The sequence below is a fragment of the Lygodium microphyllum genome, chromosome 5, assembly GCF_053477565.2.
Source record: "Lygodium microphyllum isolate KBCC chromosome 5, Lygodium_microphyllum_v1.1.10, whole genome shotgun sequence".
NCBI lineage: Eukaryota > Viridiplantae > Streptophyta > Polypodiopsida > Schizaeales > Lygodiaceae > Lygodium > Lygodium microphyllum.
Window position 1 is genome coordinate 83,513,620 of NC_141139.1, and position 22,832 is coordinate 83,536,451.

At 37.3% G+C, this 22,832-nt stretch overlaps 1 protein-coding gene across 1 annotated transcript; it reads right to left on the reverse strand.

Annotated features, from left to right (window-relative positions):
• Positions 1-261: 261 nt before the first annotated feature.
• On the reverse strand, positions 262-16,687 carry LOC148036063 (uncharacterized). The gene is made up of 2 exons (XM_087678068.1): positions 14,850-16,687; positions 262-2,273 (listed from the first exon to the last, which is right to left on the reverse strand). Exons 1-2 carry the CDS (start codon positions 15,968-15,970, stop codon positions 395-397), a joined length of 3,000 nt encoding a protein of 999 aa, XP_087534194.1. The 5' UTR covers positions 15,971-16,687; the 3' UTR covers positions 262-394.
• Positions 16,688-22,832: the final 6,145 nt, after the last annotated feature.

A 22,832-nucleotide genomic window follows, 5' to 3' on the forward strand; every position in this document is an offset into this window, starting at 1 on the left:
CAAGAGCATTCGAGCATGCATGCATGCACTCGTGTGCGCGCAGACATGCACGCACGCGTTGATAGTGATAGGCTCCCATATACATACATTCATACCTTAATGTGCACATCATTCGTTTGTATGGGCTTACAAACAAATGTACGTACATAGACTATACAAACATCATTCTTATCTACGGGCTTACAAACATATATACATACATGGACTATATAATGAGTTGCAACCACACACACTTAGTAGAACTTGGACATTAATAAAATCTTGAGCTAAACTAAGCATAAAAAGCTCAATGTTGTTATTGTGATGTTGTACAAGCCCCATATTGTACATTAACATGGAAATGAATCACATGACTAACAATCCATGGGTACAAATAGAGTAAGGAAAGGACAAATCAATCCATGCTAGATGGAGCAGACATAGTAAGATCAGAAGAATCACCAGTCAACTTATGAACAAGGGCCATGAGGGTAGAATTATCATGAACAATACTTGGATGGGAAGAGGACTCATGGTGTTGTAGATGATGATGGTGGTGGTGGTGATGATGTTGTTGTTGGTGTTGTTGTCTCTCAGATAGCTCTCTTAGCTCTTGGGCTTGCTCCATTCTATCATACTCATCCACAAGCTTTTGATGTTGTTGTTGTTGAAGCTCAAGGATATCTTTAACAAACATATCCATCTGCAAAGACTTTGATTTGGACATTCTCATACTTGAAAGGCTTGAATCATGATTAGTTGAGGATGGGGCATCAAAGCAGCTACTAGAGTTATCATGATGATCAACAAGTACTTTGTCTAGGGTGACTATTTTTCCATCATCAATATTGTCCATGTTTTGTGATGGGTGATACTCTAAAAGCTTTTGTTGAGATTGTTGATCATTGGCCTCTATTAGTAGGTGCTTACCTCCTACACTCCCATGATGGGTATGGGTGCTTGATGAAGCTAAGATCCCACGTTGATATAATGTATCCAATTGATGAAAATAGGGGCAAGTCTTTGCATTCTCTGGTCGCTTTTTACTACTATCTTTGGTCTTCTTGAAGTATTTGTTGATGTTTTCCCATTTTTCTTTACATCGCTTAGGGCTACGTGTGAAGCCCATGCATGCCATGGATGTAGATATCTCTTGCCAAAGATGAGCTTTGGGCCCAGCCTCACGAAATCGAGGCTCCATGCCACTACGTAGCCTTATTAAAGCATGCACTTCCACTTTAGGCCATCTTCTTGTATTGAGATCCCCACCACTACTTGTATCTAGCTTATCATCTACATCATTAGCGCTGAGAACATTACTATTGGGATGAGTTGAAGCTAGATGGGCTTCATGCTGATGAAGAGGGTTTGTTTCTTTAGATGACATAATCAAAGTTCCGAACTTACTTGTGACATCATGAGGAGATATTGCTGTTATTTGAAGCTCATGCCCTGATGCTTTTTGCAAGAAAGAGATCAAGGCTGCATCCCTTGCAGCTGTCAAAGCTACTTCTTGTGCTCTTATCTGTTGCTCCCTGTTCAACCTTGCTGTCTCTTGCCTTCTATATGCTTCATCCCTCATCATTCTCTCCCTCTCTCTCTTCTCTATTGTGTCCAAAAACACCTTATGCAATGTCTCTTGCTTATCCATTATCTGGCGTGTGAGCTTCTCAAAAAAGGTTCTAGAAGGAGAGTGATTGGAAAACTTCCTTCTTTGTGCATAATCATCACATGCACCTACTTGTTCCTCTACAATTCTCCTTCTCTTTTTCTTCTTTTTATATTGAACACCCTCACCTTCATCCTCACCCTCATCATGACCTCCATGTTGCTCATTGTCCTCCTCTTCCTCATCTCCTTCTTCCTCCTCCTGTAATTTTTCTTCTTCTTGGTTTGTTTGTTGTTGTTGTTCTTCTTCTTCTTCTCCTATCTCTTCTTTGTCATCTTTCCTTGAATCAACAACATCATGCTCCTTTTCTTCTTTTGAACTCTCAGAAGACATGTTCAAAGCATTATAATTTTTTGTCAATGAAACTCCATGGGCAACAATTTCTTTGTGTTGATTCATGCTACCATTTGAAGCACTACTATTATCATTAGTAGTGTTGTTGATGACAATCTTGTTGTGATGATTGGAGGTGGTCGTCATGTTATTGGGTGTTTCCACATTGTTCTCACTAATAGAGCCATAGTGATCCTTCCCATCATGTTTTGAACTATACATTCTTTGAATGTTCTCGTACTTCTCCATGCATTGACTTGCACTCATTGAGTATCCCATTTCTTGTAGCTTCCTATAACAACACAAAGATGCACATTTAGTGGGCATCCTCATCACAAAATTTCAATTCAATAAGAATGAAAAATTTTAATAATTCAATAAAGGTACACATCTAGTGAGCATCCTCATGAGAAATTTTCAATTCAACAACAATTAATAAATTATCAACAATTGAAAGAAAAATAATGATTCAATATGATCTTATAGACATGCATAGTAATCAACCTACCATCTTTTTAAAATACCCATATACATGAGACTAGCTTTGTATGCTAGAGAGATAGATTGATCACACAACATAGAAGAAAGGCTCTTCAAAATATATTACAACCTACTTAATCACTGATTTAATCCATGGACACATTTATAGCAAGAATATGAAGGATAATACCAAGATCAAAATATAAACAATCAACAAGAAAGATAACAATCCAACTCAGCATAAAATCTTTTAACAACCTATACAAATCATTTATTTGATCAATGGCAAATGATTTAATTAAAGAGTTTTGAAAAACACGAAAAAATCTATTACTTTCATACAATGTACAATCATGTAAAGTATCTAATTTGTGAAGAAGTACAATATGTCACTCCCTTTAAAATTGACATAAAAAAGAGCTTTAACAAGTTGTAGCAAATTCCCACTATAATGTCCGCACTAGGAATTATGATAGCATCATTAGCTTTTGCTCAAGAGGCACCACATACCTAGCTAGGTGCAGCTGGGGATAGGGAGCCTCTAGCAAGCAGCTCCATCCCCCCAAACTACACCTAGCTAGGCATGGGGTGTACTCCAAGCTGAAGTAGTGCACAGAGAGCCTTGTGTCACCATATTTATCCAACCGTGCGGTCACGGCTTACTAACATGTGTATATGTGACTTCTCATGATGACACTATTGAATTCTGTCTGTCTGTCTGTCTCTCTCTCTCAACTCAGGCACACTTAGTCGAACGTGAAAGCTCGACAGCTCTGGACTTCATCAGACATGCAGAGGAAGCACAAGACATCCTTAAGCACCAACCTCAAAGTGTGAGAGCGTCAGAAATTAGAGTCTTGTGTCAGTTGAGCTGCTGATCAGTCTCACATATGCTTCACAGCTGATGCAGAGAACAGCCTCAAAGAGTCAATCCACAGCTCACGAGAGTGATCAAGGACATACTTTTAACTAGTGTGAGCTACAAAGACAAACAGTATTCAGTGGTAAACACTCTTCCAAACGGGGTGATGAAGCCACTACAGCGGGAACGTGTCCCTAATGAAATAAATATAAATTCCTGAGCTTGGGGTTGATGATATATGGATCTTCTTAATAGTGACTTCTGTCAGGCTGCAATCCCATCAAAGCACTAATATCTAGAGGAAGGACCCTCCAGGCTACTACCTCTAAAGTAACGTTACCTTGGTCAACCTTCGCTTCTAGTTAATATAGGATGTGACCCTTCCGACTGATCCCGTACCGAGGTTACTCTAATTCAGCACAATATCTGCACCATTCAGGAAATAAGAAGTGCCAATAGGAAGTAACGTATTAAGATATATAATGTCTCCCTGGATGTTACATAACGGATCTCGATTCTCCACCGGGTGATATTGACGTTCTCCCTATTTTGCCATGAGGATTGCTGAATTAGGGTGATATATACTACGAATCATGCGCCTAATGGTGCTCCAACCAATGCATGCATTACTTCAACCTTATTGACATTTTGCAGCGGGTGGTCATTTGAAACTGAAAAGCCTACCTCTAGTGGTTCAACTTCTATTTGATGTCCTCTAGCACTCTAATGAGCCGAATTAGGGTGATATATACTACGAATCATGCGCCTAATGGTGCTCCAACCAATGCATGCATTACTTCAACCTTATTGACATTTTGCAGCGGGTGGTCATTTGAAACTGAAAAGCCTACCTCTAGTGGTTCAACTTCTATTTGATGTCCTCTAGCACTCTAATGAGCCACTACATCCCTATAGTGCACAAGCTGAACTCTAAACCCAAATATTTCACATTCTACAATATTTCTTGCCCAACAAATCCCTACATAAGCATCTAACTTATGCTTGATATAAGTCCATCTAAACACCAACGAATTATAGCTATTATTTTTCACTAGTGATGTACTACAAGGACCTCTAAGGATAAACAAACCTACTCAAGCATCATAATGGCATCCTTAATATTATCTAAAGCCTTATCTCATTCCTATATAGAACCATGTGCTTTAAACTTAGGGAAAGTAAGATATCATCACTATGAGAAACACATGATAGAGAAAGTTGAGGTGAATCTAATTCACTCAAATTATGTAAGTGCACTATCCGGGTCTTAAAAAAACAACTTTTTTAATCTTCAAAATAAATATCGTTCAAGATTTATATTCACATATTTTGAAGTAGTCTTAGAGCATAAGTGTTTACATAGAATGAACCCCTCCCCCAATATGCTACTTCTTGATAGCTTATAATATTGATCCACCTACATAGTAATCACATCTAAGCCATGGTTAGCTCTAGAATATCATAGCCTACCATGCTAGACATTTATTATATCCAAGAAAAGCTACAAAACCCTCACTATTATGGTGTGCTTGCTTTGAGTCCTCAAGAAAGTTACTATATGTATATTCTCTACATCACATGCATTCACAGCCTATTTATAAATATCCTCACCTATGAATTTTTCCTAAGTAAAACATAGCCCTTTTCTATTCAATTTGTAAATAATCCCTTTATCCTTTTGTATGCTAGCAATGTAAAAAAATGGTATTTTAAAAATACTGTATTTTGAACCCACGTGTGATGCACACATATATTTATGACTAACTTTCCCAAGTTTAAGTCTTAGAAAACTAGAAGTATTGCCTAGAATATTCTTATCCTAGAGTAAGCATTCTTTTGTTTCCGTGGATATTGTTGCACAATAGTAAGGTAGCTAACAAGAGCAAGATCTTATTAAATCCCTAAATGTAATGAAAGAGGGACCTAGGTTTCGTGGACAACCCCCATTGCCAAAAAAAAAAACCCATTGTAAGGCCTTACGCCTAATGTTAGGTTCACTACATAACCATTAAAACCGTAGAGATTTCATCCTCAAAGTAAAAAGTGATAGCTAATAGAGATAATATGAAAATAAACAAATAGCAATTAACCAAGGAATCATGACCCAAAAAACAATTGATACAAAGATTTATAGTGATGTTACATGTATTTCACAAGACTAAAACAACATTAAATGCATTGTTTCCTTCTCCTAAGATATAGGATCAATCAGCATAGGCTTAATATGTACAACACTTTCATGAGGTGTCCTATCTATCAGGCCTTTGAAACAACTACATACTTCTACTTCTTATTATTTCGACTCCTAGTCAACTAAGACTTCTTAACACATCTATATGAACAATCCATCATAGCACTCTTAATGATTTTAGAGAAAATTAAGCACGAAGAAAAAGAGAAGAGAGGATGTTGTTACTCCTCTTAACTTTTACAATTTACATGTAAGACCCAAAAGATCTAGACCCTCCTTTATGAATATTCCCAAATAGTAAGATCCCAATTACAAAGGATGTGTCAAATTAGCCATCATTCCTTTTAGCCATGACTAAAGTGGTAATGTAGAGGGATATTTACCAAGTGTGATCAAAGTTAACAGGATCCACACCCAAGGCTAAGAAAGCAAGATCCTCTTATATCAATTCTAATGAAGTAAATCCCTATCTAACTAAATTATAACTTCGAAATACAAACTCTTGTGTAAGGAATGTGGATTGGATCCAAAATAAGCCTAGGGTTTAGAATAAAGTAGTTGATTAAGCCAAACATATAACTCTAAGCATAGTGGATTCCTTATCTAGTAATAAATCCCTAAGGTGGCCCTCACCCATACCCAATCCCCCAAGAAGGCCATAGTTTAAAACCCAATTCACAATAACAAACAAAACTAGACATAATCTAGCCTAACTAACATCCTCCTTATCTTTGGAGATCTATTGGAGTGTTAACAAAAATATATTTGGTGGAAGGGAAAGTTGTACAAAGAGCATGCAATTCCAATCCCCATGATGACCTTGAAAGAATTCTAAGCCTTAGTTAACTACATGAATAGTGATTATCACATCTTCATTCATCTCTATAATATTATAAAAACACAAGACAATGATGGGACTAAGTTGAGAGCTCTATATAGTTTCTTTTCCAATTTTCACTTGACCATGAAGAGACTTGTTTCTTAGAGAAGTTCTCCTTAAGGGTTTAGCACTTCAAGATATTTATATCTATTCCCTTTAGTTTCAAAGATGATGCACCTAAGTAATTGTTGATATAAGGTGTTCATGTTTGCACTTATAATGCAAATCACTTGAAATGAGCAATCATCAACCTATCCTATAGGAATAGTTACAAGTCTCTTAGCTCACCTTAAAGCTGAACATCCTATATAAAGTATTTCTAGAATAGAGATCCTTGTGGAGACTATCTCCTTATTCTAAGCTTGCTACTTTAACCAATATGACAACCACATTCAAGCCTATGTAGAATTCATTATGTAAATATTAAAGTTTTTTTAAAGTCTCCTAAACTAGATACTCAATGGGATCACCAATAAATATGCAAGTATCCTATGAGAGTGTAGGGGTTATTTTAAGGAGCTTTTAAGAGAAATCTATAAGTTTGTAAAGAGGAAGGGGTCATTTATCAACATGAATGTCATGGAAAAGGGGGGATTTAATGACCTTTTGAACACACATGGGATGTAGGTTTTCTAAAGAGTAAGCCCAACAAGAGTAGACAATACTTTATGTATGGTTTTGTCTCTATATAAATACGACTTACTCTTATTAGCGATGATTCCATCATCACTATTTTGAAGCATTTATATATATGCAATGATTGACATATGATAGCTATGTAGCTCATCAATATGCATGCATGGCTAATATTGTGCAAGATATAGAGTGTACTAATCTTGAGGTCATAGTGGATAATGCCATGGATGAAGAAATGGCTATACTAACGAAAATAACACATGGGATTTGGTGCCTTTACTAGAAGGTAAGAAAGCTATTGGCTATAAATGGGTCTACAAGGTGAAACATAAATCTAATGAATCAATTGAGTGCTATAAGGTAAGGCTATTTGCCAAAGGGTTTGCACAAACTCATGGCATTGATTATGAGGAGAATTTTACTTTAGTGGATAAAATGGCTACAGTGAGGGCTATGCTAGTAGTTGCTACGTCAAAGGGTTGGATCATGCATGAAACAGATGTTAAAAATGCTTTCTTGCATGTGTTGCAAGAACAAGTTTAAAGAACCAATCCTTATGTGTAGACTAATCAAATCTCATAAATCATTATTGAGCACAGGTTAGCATATATTTGAGCTTCAAAAACCACATAAAATTTATCTAGTTGCTTAGTAGAGTGTCTCCAAGCACCACCAACCCCCTAAAGTACAATGATTTCTCATTCTTGATGTATGCAACAATTTTCACCTTACTATACATCTCAAAGATATTAGGACTCATGACTATCCCTTATTGTCATGGTATAAAATCTAGCTATTAGATTAATGTATTATTAGAGTCATGTCCATCAATCTTAATTCTTCTTGAAAGGACTACAATAGAATCCTTGTTAAGGAAACATTGCATTAGGCTTTGCATTGAGACAAAAATATTGAGGGCTCTTTTGTAGATACCCAAGTGGATCCATAATGTAGGATAATCTAATTAGAGGACCATTGAGATGCCAACAAACAATGTATTTAACTAAAAACACCATTATTTTTATCATGGGTGCTAGTATAATACTCTCAAAATGTTGTAATTCATTAAACCAACATTTTTGTATCTCATGAGCAAGCGCAATTGTGTTTTAAGAGAAGAAGCATTTCATGCAATATAAAAGTGTTGGTGGTAGCTCCTTTTTTACTTTTAGCTTTTGAAAGAAAAACGGATTTATGTAAAGTCCATTAACATTCCATGAAATTACCCTAAAACATGCTAAATATTCATATTATAAGGGCATTTCATGCATCAAGGTGAATATCTATTGTGAAATTTGCACAAAATTGAATGGGATGTATGATTAACATAGCAAAGATAATACATTATTCGAAGGTGTTGCAAGTGACACTCTCCAATAGTTTAGAGGTTGAAATATATGAGTATCCCTAAGGCATGAAGAAAGAATCTCACTTGGCCATAGGATTTGAGGTATGAGATATAACCTTTGTTAGCTTGAGTGTGGCAAGGGAGTTAGGCTCACCTCCTTAACTATAGCTCTTCATGCAAGATATATAAGAAAAGGAACACATCATTGGCATAATAAAGCATGTGAAAATTGAGTATTCACTCTTGTAAGCGCATTACAAGCCTCCATGATTGGTTGGCATGAAGAAAAATTACAACGTGACTATGTATCTTTGCATCAAATGAATATTAGTCAATGCTAGCCATGCACGATACAAGAATATCTAATCCCATGTGTGCATAACCATTGTAACATGTGATACTCAAGATCTCATATGTGCCTCCACTTGGTCCTTCAAATAACCTCCTTTAGGTATCATGTGGTCCAATTAGTTTTGAAAGTGTATTTCCTCTAGCTAGATGCAAAAGCACCCATGAAATTTTTTTGACTATAGAAAGGAATAATTGTCATATGGAGGCACATTTAACATGATATTTTCATTCTTGGCTTTCCAAAGGACAAAGTTCCTAGTTGTTATGGAAGTGACTAACCTAGATAATATAGTAACTTTAAGTATTAGGAATAAGAACTTCAATGTGAAGATTGTTGGAGCTGTTTATAACTCACCCTATCTAGACTAGGTCTCACCTATATATATGTAGATTGTGATCAATATGATGTAGTCTTTGGGAGTGTATATGGTGTGTCTCTTCTCTCCCTACGGCGTCTATGCATGTATTTTGTCTCTACATCTCAACATGGAATCAGACTTATCACGATTCACTACAACCAATTCCTTGAAGATAACAAGATGTATATCTATGTACTATCTCTTCAATTATTGATTCATGTTCTTTTCATGAGCTCATACTTTTCCCTTGTGCTCCCCAAGGGTTTTTTCATCCCTAGAGCTAGATACCTTTGTTTGAGTGGGGATGTTGGAGCTATATATAGCTCACCCTATCTAGACTAGCTCTCACCTAGCTATATATATATGTAGATTGTGATCAATATGATGTAGTCTGTCTTTGGAAGTGTATATGGTGCGTCTCTTCTCTCTTTATCGCATCTCTTCATATCTTCTCTCTCTACATCTCAACAAAGATGAGGATTGCATGGCCTAGTTGGCAAGAAATTTAGTCCCAATGCTACTAGTCTTATAGAGATTTTGGAGTTGCTCTCTTGATAATGTCAGAATTGGACTTTCTCTCAATTTGGTTGATTGACATTTTGTGTAGCTAGGCTTTCTTTTAACTTGGGGATAGCCAAACATGTTAGTGTTGGTGACACTATAGGTTTTACTATGTAGGAATCTCATTGTGTTCCCTATTGGCCATATGACCTGAATAGATATGTTCCTCAGTCTCACTTATCAAACCTAAGGTTGTACACTTGGTACTCATTATAAAATAATGTCTAACGAAACATGAAGCAAGAGGTTGAAAGACAATTTCCATGTGATATTGAGAGGCAAGTCATTAAGTACTAATTGAAATGTGCCCTCTAATGGAAAAAAATCATTAAAATGCATAACAAGAAGATTTGGAAACCCATGATATTGAACTACCTTGAGTCAAAATTTAGGTACTCATTCATAATCTAGTTCTAGCTCCACGAGTGAATACATGGATAAAGCAAGCATGTAATAGGAATGCGCCATTTCATTCTACCCATGTACCACTTAGCTACTGTATTACATCTACCTTCTTCTTAGATGAATTCATTGATGCAAGATGTCAACAAAATAACAAATCTATATGATCCTATATAAGGTCTACCCATTCATGAATAAATAAGTGTATCCTCATCTCATGGTACAATTTACCAACTATGTTGTGACATTTTAAGCTGAGGAAATGGGCTCCCTTCATTTCCTACTATGCACACTAAGCTCTTCTTTAGACCTTTAGTTTATAGTCATGAATTTAACTTAATGAATCATTTCAAACTCATTTAAGATTCATGAGGTTACGTTGATGACACATTTTGAGTTCACCTATTTCTTGCATTGGCATCTTCACCACCAACAAGCATATCACTTCTTGATCATGTATTTAATGTTGTCAGTCTCATTCAATTGACCATAAAACTTACAATATTGAGGAGGTTTCTGAGGTCTATAAGAGAGTCCAAGAGCATGGTCCAAGAGCACTTAGTTTACTCCCAATCTAATAAGTTGAAGATTTGTAAGAAGGATGGTGTCACGTATCAAGTAGCTCCATTATAAGCAAAACATTTGTCATCAAGAAAATGAAGGAAAAGATACAAAGTACTTTACTATTTGGAGAAAGGATTATGGATTGCTCATTTGATCATTGATTATTTTCTCTAATTTTCTAGGATCCTTATATATGCTTCTCTACACTTTAGTTTATCCCCTTAAGACCTACAAGAGTTTCATTCTCTAACCTTAAGGGCTAAGGATTTCATGCTTGGAACAAAATTGAATCAAATTGGTCCTTATGAACAAGGGCATATGAAACCTTGGTAATGGTGAGGGAAAGAAAACAAATGAAGATTTCTCAAACATAAAATTACCAAGTTTGTAATGTCAACCATCATCACCTTGCAAATGGACAAATACCGCATTCAACACATTGAGCGTGTGATTCATCCAAATTCTACATAATCAATAGTACATCTTGTTCTCTTGTCCAACCAAGAAATGTTTCTTTTACCTATTTGTCAAGTTGTTCAAGCTGGATTTGAAGCCTCTCACTATCTTGATAGTCCATTCCAACAATATGCAAAGTATAATGTGAATTTGTAGATATATTTCTAAATATAGATGAATATATTGCTAATATTGTACTTTTAAGTCCTTTACCACCCGAACTTGATAATCAATATGTCAAGTAAGAGTATAAATATATGTTCAAGAATACTTTTTGGAAGAAGGAAATGATAATAGGTCAAAGAAAGAGCCTTACATTGAGACGAAGATGAATCAATTTATGTTATAGGAAGACCATAAACACACACACAAAAAGAAGTAAAAGGAGCACCAAAACTAATATGCCATCTCAATTTAAGAATAATATTAATGTGAAGAATTAGACAAGACTAACATGAAGAAGTCATTGGAGGATCAAACAAATTGTATCACATGGATTTCAAGAATGGGAATCCTACAACTCTTAATAACTATGATTGCTATTCCACATTTTGCAAATGTACTTCAAATATTATCACTAGTTTACTTTGTTCTTCTTATAGCTAAAGTTCCTTTCATCTTCCTCTACATTATACCTCACATTAGCTTTTGAATTTCTAGCCCACATAGCATCACTTGTAATGAAAACTTGGCCTCTTGTCTAAACCATAATAGGAGGAGAACTACTAGATTTAGCCTAACCTATGGCATATGTTTGCAAGTATGAAACAAGGATTGTGGGTGAGAAAAGATTTCATGAAGCAAGTTGCATCTCTAAATGACTTGATATTGACTATAAATAAGAATGGATGTATCAACACAAATGTTAAATGCACTAGGATATCAACTTATGCATTTCATATACTTATTATGTATTGCTTGTGTTTTTTGTGCTCATATGTTATCTATACACACCTCTAGAAATATACATAAATATATGGAATTGGCCTCAAAAAGTTTAAGCTAGGATTTACTATCTTGCCCATAACAATCTAGCCATTCTTAAAATATACCCACAAGCTAGAGGCCAAGCTTATGTGGGTTATAAGTTTGGTTTATACCTTCTAGCCAGCACGACCTCCAAGATACCTCCAAGTTTAGGCTAAGTTTTAAGCTTGTGGCTTGACCCATTGGTTTGGACATGTTTGTCCTACACAAACTATATGCATGCTCTACTACATAGGATCTTGACCCACAAGCTTGAGGGTGAGTTGCTACAAGCTTCTTGCAACCTACACACCAAGTGTGCTTACATCATATGTAAGTTTCTTATAGTCACAACCTACAAAACCATGTGCAACTAGTATGCCAAGACTATGCTTTGTTGACTTGATCCACAAGATTTTGGGTATGGTCTACAAGCTACATGCAAGCTACCATATACTTTGACCTTGAATTTGAAAGGTGGAAGGCATGTCCTACAAGCTTCTTATAAAAGGTATATCGCAAAACAATGAGCGAGGTTGACCTTCATAGCATAAAGGCTGAAGTGAACAACCTATGTTGATGTTTTGGTGATATATTTGGGTATGGAATGAATCAATGCCATACATATATAAAAACCTATAGCATAGAACTTGTTCATTGTTTTGTATAATATTGTCATGAATGAAAAATTCAAAGACGTGTCCAACTAAGATCTATGGAATTGAAGTCCTATACGATCAAGATCTATGGGAGTTTTGCAACGTAGCAATCAACAACGTATGGATATTTCCAAGGATAGACAATTGTTTTATGTTATATATTTGACTCCTCAATTTGGAATCTTTGATGAGTTATCCTCTTCTTATCCAAAGCAGATGATTTTCATGGTTCTATAGTTGTATCTCTATTTATAGTAGGTTGTTGATTAGGTTCTTACCATGGTTCTTTTGTACTATAGAGCACAAACGTTCCAAGGTTTAGGCATGAAGCTCTACACCAAGCACACAGTTGGAGTGAGACTCTATCTCAGGGAGGTGTGTCATAAACATATGTATGTGTCACATGGGTTTAATATAAGGGATTTTTTAAATAGCAGTCTTAGACATTTTTTACATATAGAAGGGTTCCATATAAAGGGGTTACTTATAGATTGAATAGAAAATGGTTATGTTTTATTAAGAGAAAATTCATAGATAAGAATATTTATAAATAGGCCTTCAACGCACGTGATATAGAGGGTATACATATATAGTGAATTACCTGGGGATTCTATTGGGTATTTTGGGCACACACTCACAATTTGTCGAATATTACTCTATCTTTTGTAAGTTTAGTGAGGTTGAGCATGTGCCAAAACGTAATTCTACCAATATGTTTGTCTTCACCATATTTGTCCAAAGCCTTCAAACATTGGGGAGTGTATACTCTTGGATGGAAATGGTAAGATATTTCCCAACAAATCACACATAGGTAGTAGTTGTATGGCTTAGTAGGAGACATTAATTAACATTCAAAGAAAAGGAGCTCAAATCAATCTCTAAATGTAACCTTGACTACAACCAATTGGGAAGTTTTCTTAACAAAACTCTCTTAGCTAAAGGTGATAATGTATTGACGGTGGGTTTGAAGTCTAACAAAGGGTAAACAAGAAAGCTAGCATGTAAGCATACATGAGGATTAAGGGAGTTCAAGATGTTTTTACATAAGCTAACTTCATAAAAATTTAACGAAAGGGGTTGCAATGGGGTTTATGTAGAAACTGATACCACATTTAAGGCAAGCCATGGAAACTGGAATTGTAAAGATAGCTTCAATGCATGTTATATACATGATTCCATCATAGTGAGTTCCATGGTGTGTTAAAGGCAAAAACCATGGAAATTGAAATTTTAAGGATAGCTTCAATCCATGATGTATGCATGGTTCCATCATACTGAGTCCCTAGGATATGAGTGACTAAGCTTCATTTTTAAGGTTATCTATTCATGGAACATGTTGTAGGGCTCAAAGTATAGAGCTCTCAAATTGCTAGTTTTCATACTAACTATGAAAGCTCAAGCCTCAAGCTGATGCAGCTAGAGCTTCCAAATATAGCAAATTGCAGTGCTATACTTAATAAATACATGTCAGATGATAGAAATTTCCTTGCTTGAAAGAGGCAAGGTCTCAAGAAATGAACTAATGGTTCTAGTATTTGCAACATTTTACCTAGATCAAAGACATGTTGTAGTTTGTTATAGCAATTGGAATATGTTTCTAATAGTATTCATGATTTAGTTGGTGCTAGTCCCTAAAGTAGCATGCTGCATGGGTATCATTGTATATCAAGCACACACCGATGGCTGTATGCACGCTCACATTGATAGCCACTAGCCAGCTGCATCCCCACACATGGAGTTTCTTTTAATGAAGGGGTTTGTGACAAGATAATGGACATGCATAGACAGATGATTAAAATAGGGTTACATTGTACCTTGACGAAGAAACATCTGAAGAACTACATAGGTCAACAGCACTTGAATTCGGTGACTAAGTATGACTAGACCACCATTAGGCTATCCTCTAGGTCAAGCTCTTCAGTTCCATGGCTAAGTATAACTAAACCACGATTAGACTATCCTTGGCTTTTTAGATCTGATGCCCAGCTGCTAGCTTTTAAGGCGATGGGTGAGGGTGACGATGGTAAGCATGGGGCAAAGAAGGAAACCAGAATTAACAGGCAGGTTAATATTGTTCTTATAGTCGCGGCAGGACGACGATTAAGCACGCAGCGAGGACGCAAATGCCACATGGAGAGGAGGGAGGGGGGTACCTGGAAACTTCTTCCCAGAGGCCAGCTCCTCCGCCTCCGCCTCCTCCTCCTCCGCCTGCATTTTTGATAGTGAGAGTACGCCCGCTCTCCATCAATATCTCCGAGTGCGACTTCAACAAAGCAACCTCCAATCCCTGTGCATCTGAGCGGCTGGTTCTCCATTTCATGCCGCCGACAGTACTGATGATGTGATGGTCTGCGTGAGCCCTCAGCACAGTAGCTTCATCTGCAGTGGAGGTGGGTGCAGCTGCAGCAACAGCTGGTAAAGTAGGTGCCGGCCGGGTAATAGAGCTGCCGTGGAAACTGATTCCATGGCTGCCTGTTAAGGCTGGGAGATGCGGCGTAAGCTGCATCAAATGATTACTATCTGGTTGATAAGGAGATAGGGATGGCAGACCCCCAATTAAGTGTGCGCCAGGTGCTTTCATGGCGAGGCTGAGGCCCTTAGGAGAAGAGAGTTGCTGTTGCTGCTGCTGCTGCTGCTGCACGGTGGCCAGCTGATGAAGAAATGGATGGGGCACCGCTGCAGTAGCGGGAGAGGGGGTGGCTCGTACAGGGCTGGCAGGGTGCAGCTGCTGGAAGGCCGCTGAATGGCTACTGAAGCCGAGAGATGGCGGCTGCTGCAGGAATTGCTGGCTGCCGAGAGGCGCAGAGGCGGCCGATTGAGAGAGAAGGAGGAGATGGTGATGACGCTGCTGCTGCTGCTGCTGATGCAGCGAGCCACTGCTGCCGCTACTCATGTTCATGACTGCACGCTGCTGCTGCTGCTGCACGTTCGTGCTCAGATGGTGATGATCCTCCTGGGAGAGGACATATTGGAGTTGCTGCTGCTGCTGTAAATTGGGATGATGCAGCAGCTGATGCTCCCTCGTTAGCTGGCTCAGAAGGCTCGGGATTATGTTGATGTTAGGGGTGTTGCTTGCCCCTGAGCTGGAGTTAATTATATTAGTGGCTGCAGCCGCTCCAGTGTTAATGATATGATGGCCGAATATGCTGTGGCCGGGTGGGCTTCCGCCTCCCAACCCAAAGGCACCTCCGGCTTCAGCAGCACTAGCTGTAGTACCACTGCTCCCCTGAATGTCCGGCGCCATGCCGCAGCTATATCGCTGATCCGGCTGCATATTATTAATGATAGTGATGATTATAATGATGACGACGAGATGACGATGATAACAATAAGACAGAGAGGGAGGGAGAGGGACAGTGTATGTGTGTGTATTTTTATCTGCCCTTCACCCGCCCTGGCTCATCAGTGGAGAATACCTAGGGTGACTACAGAGTGAAGGCATCGTATGGTGAAAATAGGGTTACTGATTGGACTATGGTAATCATGAGGGAGAAAGCAGAAGAGATTAAAACAAGAGTGAGAGCTGGTAATTAAGACTAGAGGGATAGGGGGCAGTAGAAGAAGAGTAATTCTAGGCTAGATAATGGCTTGGATGTACGAGAGAGAGAGAGAGAGAGAGAGAGAGAGAGAGAGAATCAATGGAGGGTTAAAAGACAGAGACAGACAAAAGGAGAGGAGGGAGGGAGGAGAGCACACGAGCTGGTGGAGGCTGAAGCTAGCTAGATTTCATTTAAGCGAAGAAATTGTTACAAACAGTGACGTAGCAGTGATAATATATAAGCTGAGGGCTTGTAAGAGGTAATGGATGGGTATACGAGAGGGCAAGACAAAGAGAGAGAGAGAGAGAGGAGCAGGAGGAGAGGAGGCTTGAGAGGAGACGATAGGTAAGAGGCCGAGAGAAGGAAGAGAAGAAGATAGGCTTGTGTGGGTAGGTTGATTTTTATCACAATAAGAGAAAAAGAGGGACGTTCATTCCGACAGTACACGTCTCTTCGGCAAAAGACAATCTCGCTCTCTCTCTCTCTCTCTCTCTCTCGCTGTATGTTGAAGGTGTGTGCCCCCCATCGGCCATCGCAGCATCGCTGGGAAGTAGTACTTATTAAATTGAATGAAATATTATTTGGAATTTGGAAGCCTCTTTTTTTAGGGTAATCCGATTTGATAATGTAATCACATCCGAGGGCACGCTGCCCCATGCTCTGCCCCCATGCAGCTCCACGTGTTGTCGCCTCACGGTCAAACACTCCTCATGGGAAGAAGCATCGCCCTCGGGACTCGCTCGCGCTCTCTCTCTCTCTCTCTCTCTCTCTCTCTCTGTGTCGACGTGCTGTTGGTTAATTAACCCTGGTTATCTCTAATCAACCCGCATGCAATGTTAGCCTCCAATCTGCAGCATAATTACTGTAACAGCTTGCTAGATCACACGGGCGCGCGCGCGCACACACACACACACACACACACTCTGTCTCTCTCTCTCATCTGCTAAATGTATATGACGTCCGATTCGGCAAGCTTCCTTAGGCAGCAGGTACTTCATTTTGTCACAGCAGTCATCAGTCATCTCATCCGTGTACACAAACTCAACCCTGGGGCCTAAACCCTCTCTCTCTCTCCTCTCTCTCTCTCTCTCTCTCTGTGCCGTTCCCGACGACATCAAAGCAGTCGACATATTTTGTGTGTGGGATTTGGCCATCCTCCGCTTCCGAGTGCTTGATTGCATACAAATATATATATATATATATATATATAAACTCCCCACCTCGGAATCCTCCAGCTGCCTCTTTTCTCCCGCGCCCTCAAACGCCACAACTGTTTTCTTAGGCCCTGTCATTCTTGCTCCGGTGTTTGTGCCCGCCTTCTTGCCATCGTTTCTTATTATTTCGTCTGTGATCACCCCCGGCCACAGTCAATGCCAAGGTTCTGCAGAAGCCATAGTTTTATCTCCCTGCTAATCATAACCTTCTGAAGGTACTGATCATCACACTTTTCTATCCATTGTCCAATTTCACTTATCTAGTGTGCTGATAGCTTTCGTGTAAGATCCATCATCCTTTACGCGTCACCACAGTTAATACGTTACTCCTTCCAATCCAATTCATGAATGGCGATAGATTTACCTACAAAGACAAACTTAGAAACACAGCCTCTAAACCAAAGGAATGTTCTATTATGATTCTTGATGATCGAATGTTGTGAGATACTATACTTAAAACATTAAAATGTGTCTTTTGGAGTTCTTATCAAAGTGGACCTTCTACCTTTCCCTTTAGGCTTTTTGTCACATACCTTGATGCTTTACTAGAGTGAAACAATGACAAGGGGTTAAACGGCTCCTTTCATGCATACCACATTTCAATAGATGCACTTGTATTGTGGACCCAGGTTTCCATCAAAGTATCCTAAAATACAAAAAATTCAGTAGCATGTAGCATGTAAATTTTTGGAAAATCTAATGCATAATCACGCTTTTGCAAATTTGATCAACTGATCATAAGGAAAACTATGACAAAATCAATGTGATTTTGGATAATTATTAGGCATGATAATGACTATCTCTAATATGTTTCCATACACATGATGTAAAACTTCGTAGGGTCTTTCACAGTGGTCATGACAAGATTGCCCAACAAGCAAGTAGCTAAATAAGAAGGCCAAGAGTTATAAAAGTCATATGAAAGACCTTTTATGGATCATATGGGGTTTTAGTTATCAGCAATTGCATGGAAAGGATATAGTAGTTTTTGCACATGTGACCATGTAACCTCTATTACTAAAATACTTGTCAAAGATTTGAAAATTCATGTCAGTCAAGTAGGTTTACATAAGTACTACTTTTGTTACACGAATGACATTTGATGGATCCCATGGTCCTTTACTTATTATCATGCTACACAAGTGCCTAAGATGGAAAGCCTTCCATATATAACATAAGCATTTTCTCCAAAAGTTATAAGGCATATATGCTAATTTGTGTTATAAGGTCACGAGCATTACATTTCATAACAATAAATGTGACTAAGATGTCATGTAATATATGATTTGCATTTCAACATTTGTAAAATCTTAGCTATTCACTATGACAAAGACTAGTACATGGAATGCATATAAATCAATGGCATTTGAGAGGTATTTTTTTAAACCCTTCTTACACAACTTTAAATATTAGATAGACCCTTCATGTACCATGTTCTAGATTTTAAAAGTTCCTTTAACGTAAATATATTTTGTCATGTAAGACCACTTAATCTTTTATAACATTTTTTAGACTCATAGGATTTTAATCCCCTTAGATTGAGCATGCAGACCACCATACGTGTATGCTTTATTACCCACATCCCCCCCCCCCCCCCCCACAAAACCCTTTTAGAGTTACTATTAACACCATGTGGAAAAAATTGCACACACAAACACACACACACATGTGCAAAATTTTCCATCCTTAATTAGAAGTTTAAAGTTATTATCATGACTTTTATTCTCAAGGTTGAGTTGCATGTATCAACTTAAGCTATATTTTAATTGCATGTACATCTTGATTTGCAAGTACAACATTCACAAAAGTACTAAATTGAATATACGGGATTAGGCGTGTAGATGGCCAAACAAATATATTTTCGAAACTTTAAAAGAAACTTATAAACATGAGAATATATTAAGTGAGCTCACCCACATGCCAAGTGACCCACATCTAAGATCATGTATATATTAAGTATTGCAAATACAATTATAAAATAGATCTAAAAGTGATCCAGCTACAATTTTCACATGATATTAAATGCAATTTTAAGCATGCTTTGATTTGAAATTTCACATGCTATAAAACAAAAATATAAACATTAAAGAAAGGTGACACTTACATGCAAAAAAAATGAGGAAGTTCTATAATCAACAACATCTAGTTTTCTTTCACCACTTTTTGCTATACATTGAGCTTTACTTTTATGAAGTTAATCCACTCATAGATAAAGTACAAGAAACAAATAGCTTCATATCATAACATATACAATGTAAATATAAAATAATAATAGGAACGACCAAATGGTTGTCCCTATTGCATTGTAGAATTTGTAAGTGTATATACAAGCATTAAATGACATAATTTGGCTTGAATAGTAAAATAATAGAACTCAAAGTTGCCAAACAATATCATGTTTTTGCATTGTAAATAACCATTCATATAGAAATAAATTTTGAAAACCAAATTCACTATAAGGGATTAATAAAATATAACTGATTCAAATTAGGGTTTTTTTTTGTATTGTTATATGCACATTGCTATGAGGTACCACACTCAAGGTTTGTCTTTTGAAGGTGCATCACAACATAGGGTTGTAATATGTCATGCTTGGGTGTGGTTAAGTGTCTCATAGCCTTGTGCCAAATATTAGAGCAGGGAAGATGAGTGATTTGAGCGAAATTGAGAAGCGGGGGGATTCTTATTTTTTTGGAGTGAGGGGGTAAGTGAGAGGGCATGAGGTTTTATCCCTAGGCCCATGCATGAGTCCCAAAAGAGTTCAAGTTACCTTCAAAAAGGCTCCTCACCCATTGAGAGGAACGTGGAAAGCTTGTCAACCACTCCAAATTCTAAGTCCAAGTTGGATGTAGCATAACATTATAGCAATGTCTTACTATGGAAAAAAAGAACATCAAAATAGTATGTGATATTTTTGCCATGGACTATTTGAATCATCGGAGAGAGAGAGAGAGAGAGAGAGAGGTTATGAAGGCAAATGAGAGAATGAGAGTGAGAGAGGAAGAGAGTGAAGAGAGAGAGAGAGAGAAGGAGACCGCGAAGGAGAAAAAGAAAGGGGAAACCACAAAGGAGAAGAACAAGACCAACAACAAGGAGAGCTTGAAGGGAGAACCCATTTGTCTTTGAGCCTCAAGGTAAGCCTTTTCTTTCTTGCCTTTCCCATTTTTTTTTGTATTTCATACTTATAAGAGAGAGAAAATTTGATGGACAAAGAGAGAGGGTTATGGAGAAAGTAAAAGAGGGAAGATGAGGGAGAAGGAGAGGGAGGGACAGAGAGGGAGACAGAAAGAGACGGACGGGATAAGAGAGAGATGGAAATGGAGAGGGAGAGGGAAAGAGGAAATTAATAATTTTTTGTTTTATATATATATAAATCATAGGAAAAGAGGGAGAGGGAGAGGAAAAGAGAGAGGGGTGGAGTAGAGAGAAAATAATAAAAAGTATTGGAAATCAAAGAGAGGGGGGAGATAGAGAGGGTTTTATGTGCGAGATGGTATGGTATGTTATGTGTCTTTTAATAGCATAGCAAAATTTTAGTTCTTATTATGCATTGTCTAATTTGGATTGATGTTTGGTTATAATGTAGATTCCTTTTGATGATCTGTTGTGTCGAGATAAGCTTTTGGATAATGACCAGCTATAAGACCTTGGATGCTCGAAACACCCTTCTCTTTTTGGGCATTTTGCTATATACACACTCTTTCCCTTCATTGTATATAGCTTATTTTTATACACACTTTTTTTTCATTGTATGCGTCTCATCTTGATTGATATTTATAGATTTTTCTATATTGTTATTTTACCCTATCACTTACTGTAGTTCTATGTTAGTCATGTTAACTTTGTACTTTTTGGAAAATTCAATAAATGGAGTATTTATTTATGGCAACATGTTTGTAATCTATTGAATCATGATATATAACCTTTTAAACTTAATAGTGTGATCGATTTTAAATATATGTGGCAAAATATTATTCTTAATCCACGTGGCTAGAAGGGTTGCACGACTACCTGCAAGCAACCTTGCCAGAAAGAAAAGCCTACGAAACCATTGCTATTAGCATCACAAGTTTTATTACAATCGTCACTATTACTAATGATGCAAATAACGTTGCTAAGAGTGACGATTCTATGGCAATACTGAAATTGACATTTTTAGCAGTGGTGGGGACAATTTATCCATATAACTAAAAGGTTGATAGAAAGGTATATGTATTATATAATATAGTATTTTTGGCTTGCATTACAAAATAGGAAAATTATAACTTAAGGTGGTATACCTCATACACTAGCAAACCCTCCTCTAATCCACAGTCATCAGATCCACTGCCCTTATGATGAGAACCATTAGACTCACTTGATCTTGCTTTCTCCTCTCCCTCTTGATTGACTTGTGTCTATATAAATTAGAGAAAGATAACAATGATAAATCATTGCAATACCTAGTATAACAAATGCTATAACAACTTATAGCTACTATGAAGTGAGATATATAATGTATCATCATGAATGAAAAGATAACAATTCTTAACATGATAATGGTATAACAAGTTATAAATATCTCATGTTTTATCAATGTTCTTATAATGTAATAATATTTCTTCTCATTAATTGTTCTCTCTTTAAAGAGAGATGCATTGTTTTCGATATAGTGGAAAGTCTAGCCACAAATCCACTTGTAAAATAACAACATATGAATGCATTAGGAGACGTTCATAATATTAGAAACACTCAAGTAAAATAAATCAAAGTCTAAGTAATTACAAACTTTTCCTTAATGCTCATCCTTCTAATCCAAAGTGTGAAGGCCTATGCTGTTCCATCTAATCCACCATGCCTCTTTGTATTGGTAGCTCTATATCCCTTTTTAGTATAGGGTTCCTTCCTTCCTTCCACTTCTCTCTATGAGCACTAATAGGCTAACCCGAATGAGGAATCCTTTGCCCCATCCTTCTCTTTTGGGATAATGTATTTATTATTTAAATAACCTCTTATTGTTAATTATGCTCAATATCTTCATTCTTATCCATCTATTTATAAATATTATTCCTTAGGATTCACATGCCCTAACATATATCTTGACCCTCCTATAATTTTAGGTTTGGGCTAGTCAAGCAACATCTAAGTTGTGTGTGTGTGTGTGTGTGTGTGTGTGTAACTCACAAAACTCCACTCAACCTAATAAAGCCTTGCTAAAGAAAGCCCTTGTTTAATCTATGGCTTGACATACCTCTTGCCTTTATATCCTTATAATTATGCATAACCAAAAAATAAACATGCATCTATGAAAAAACAAGAAACAATGCAAACTATACCTCAAATGTGCAACTAGAAGTGATATTTGACATTTCTATAGAAAACAATGGAAAACATAACAAGAGAG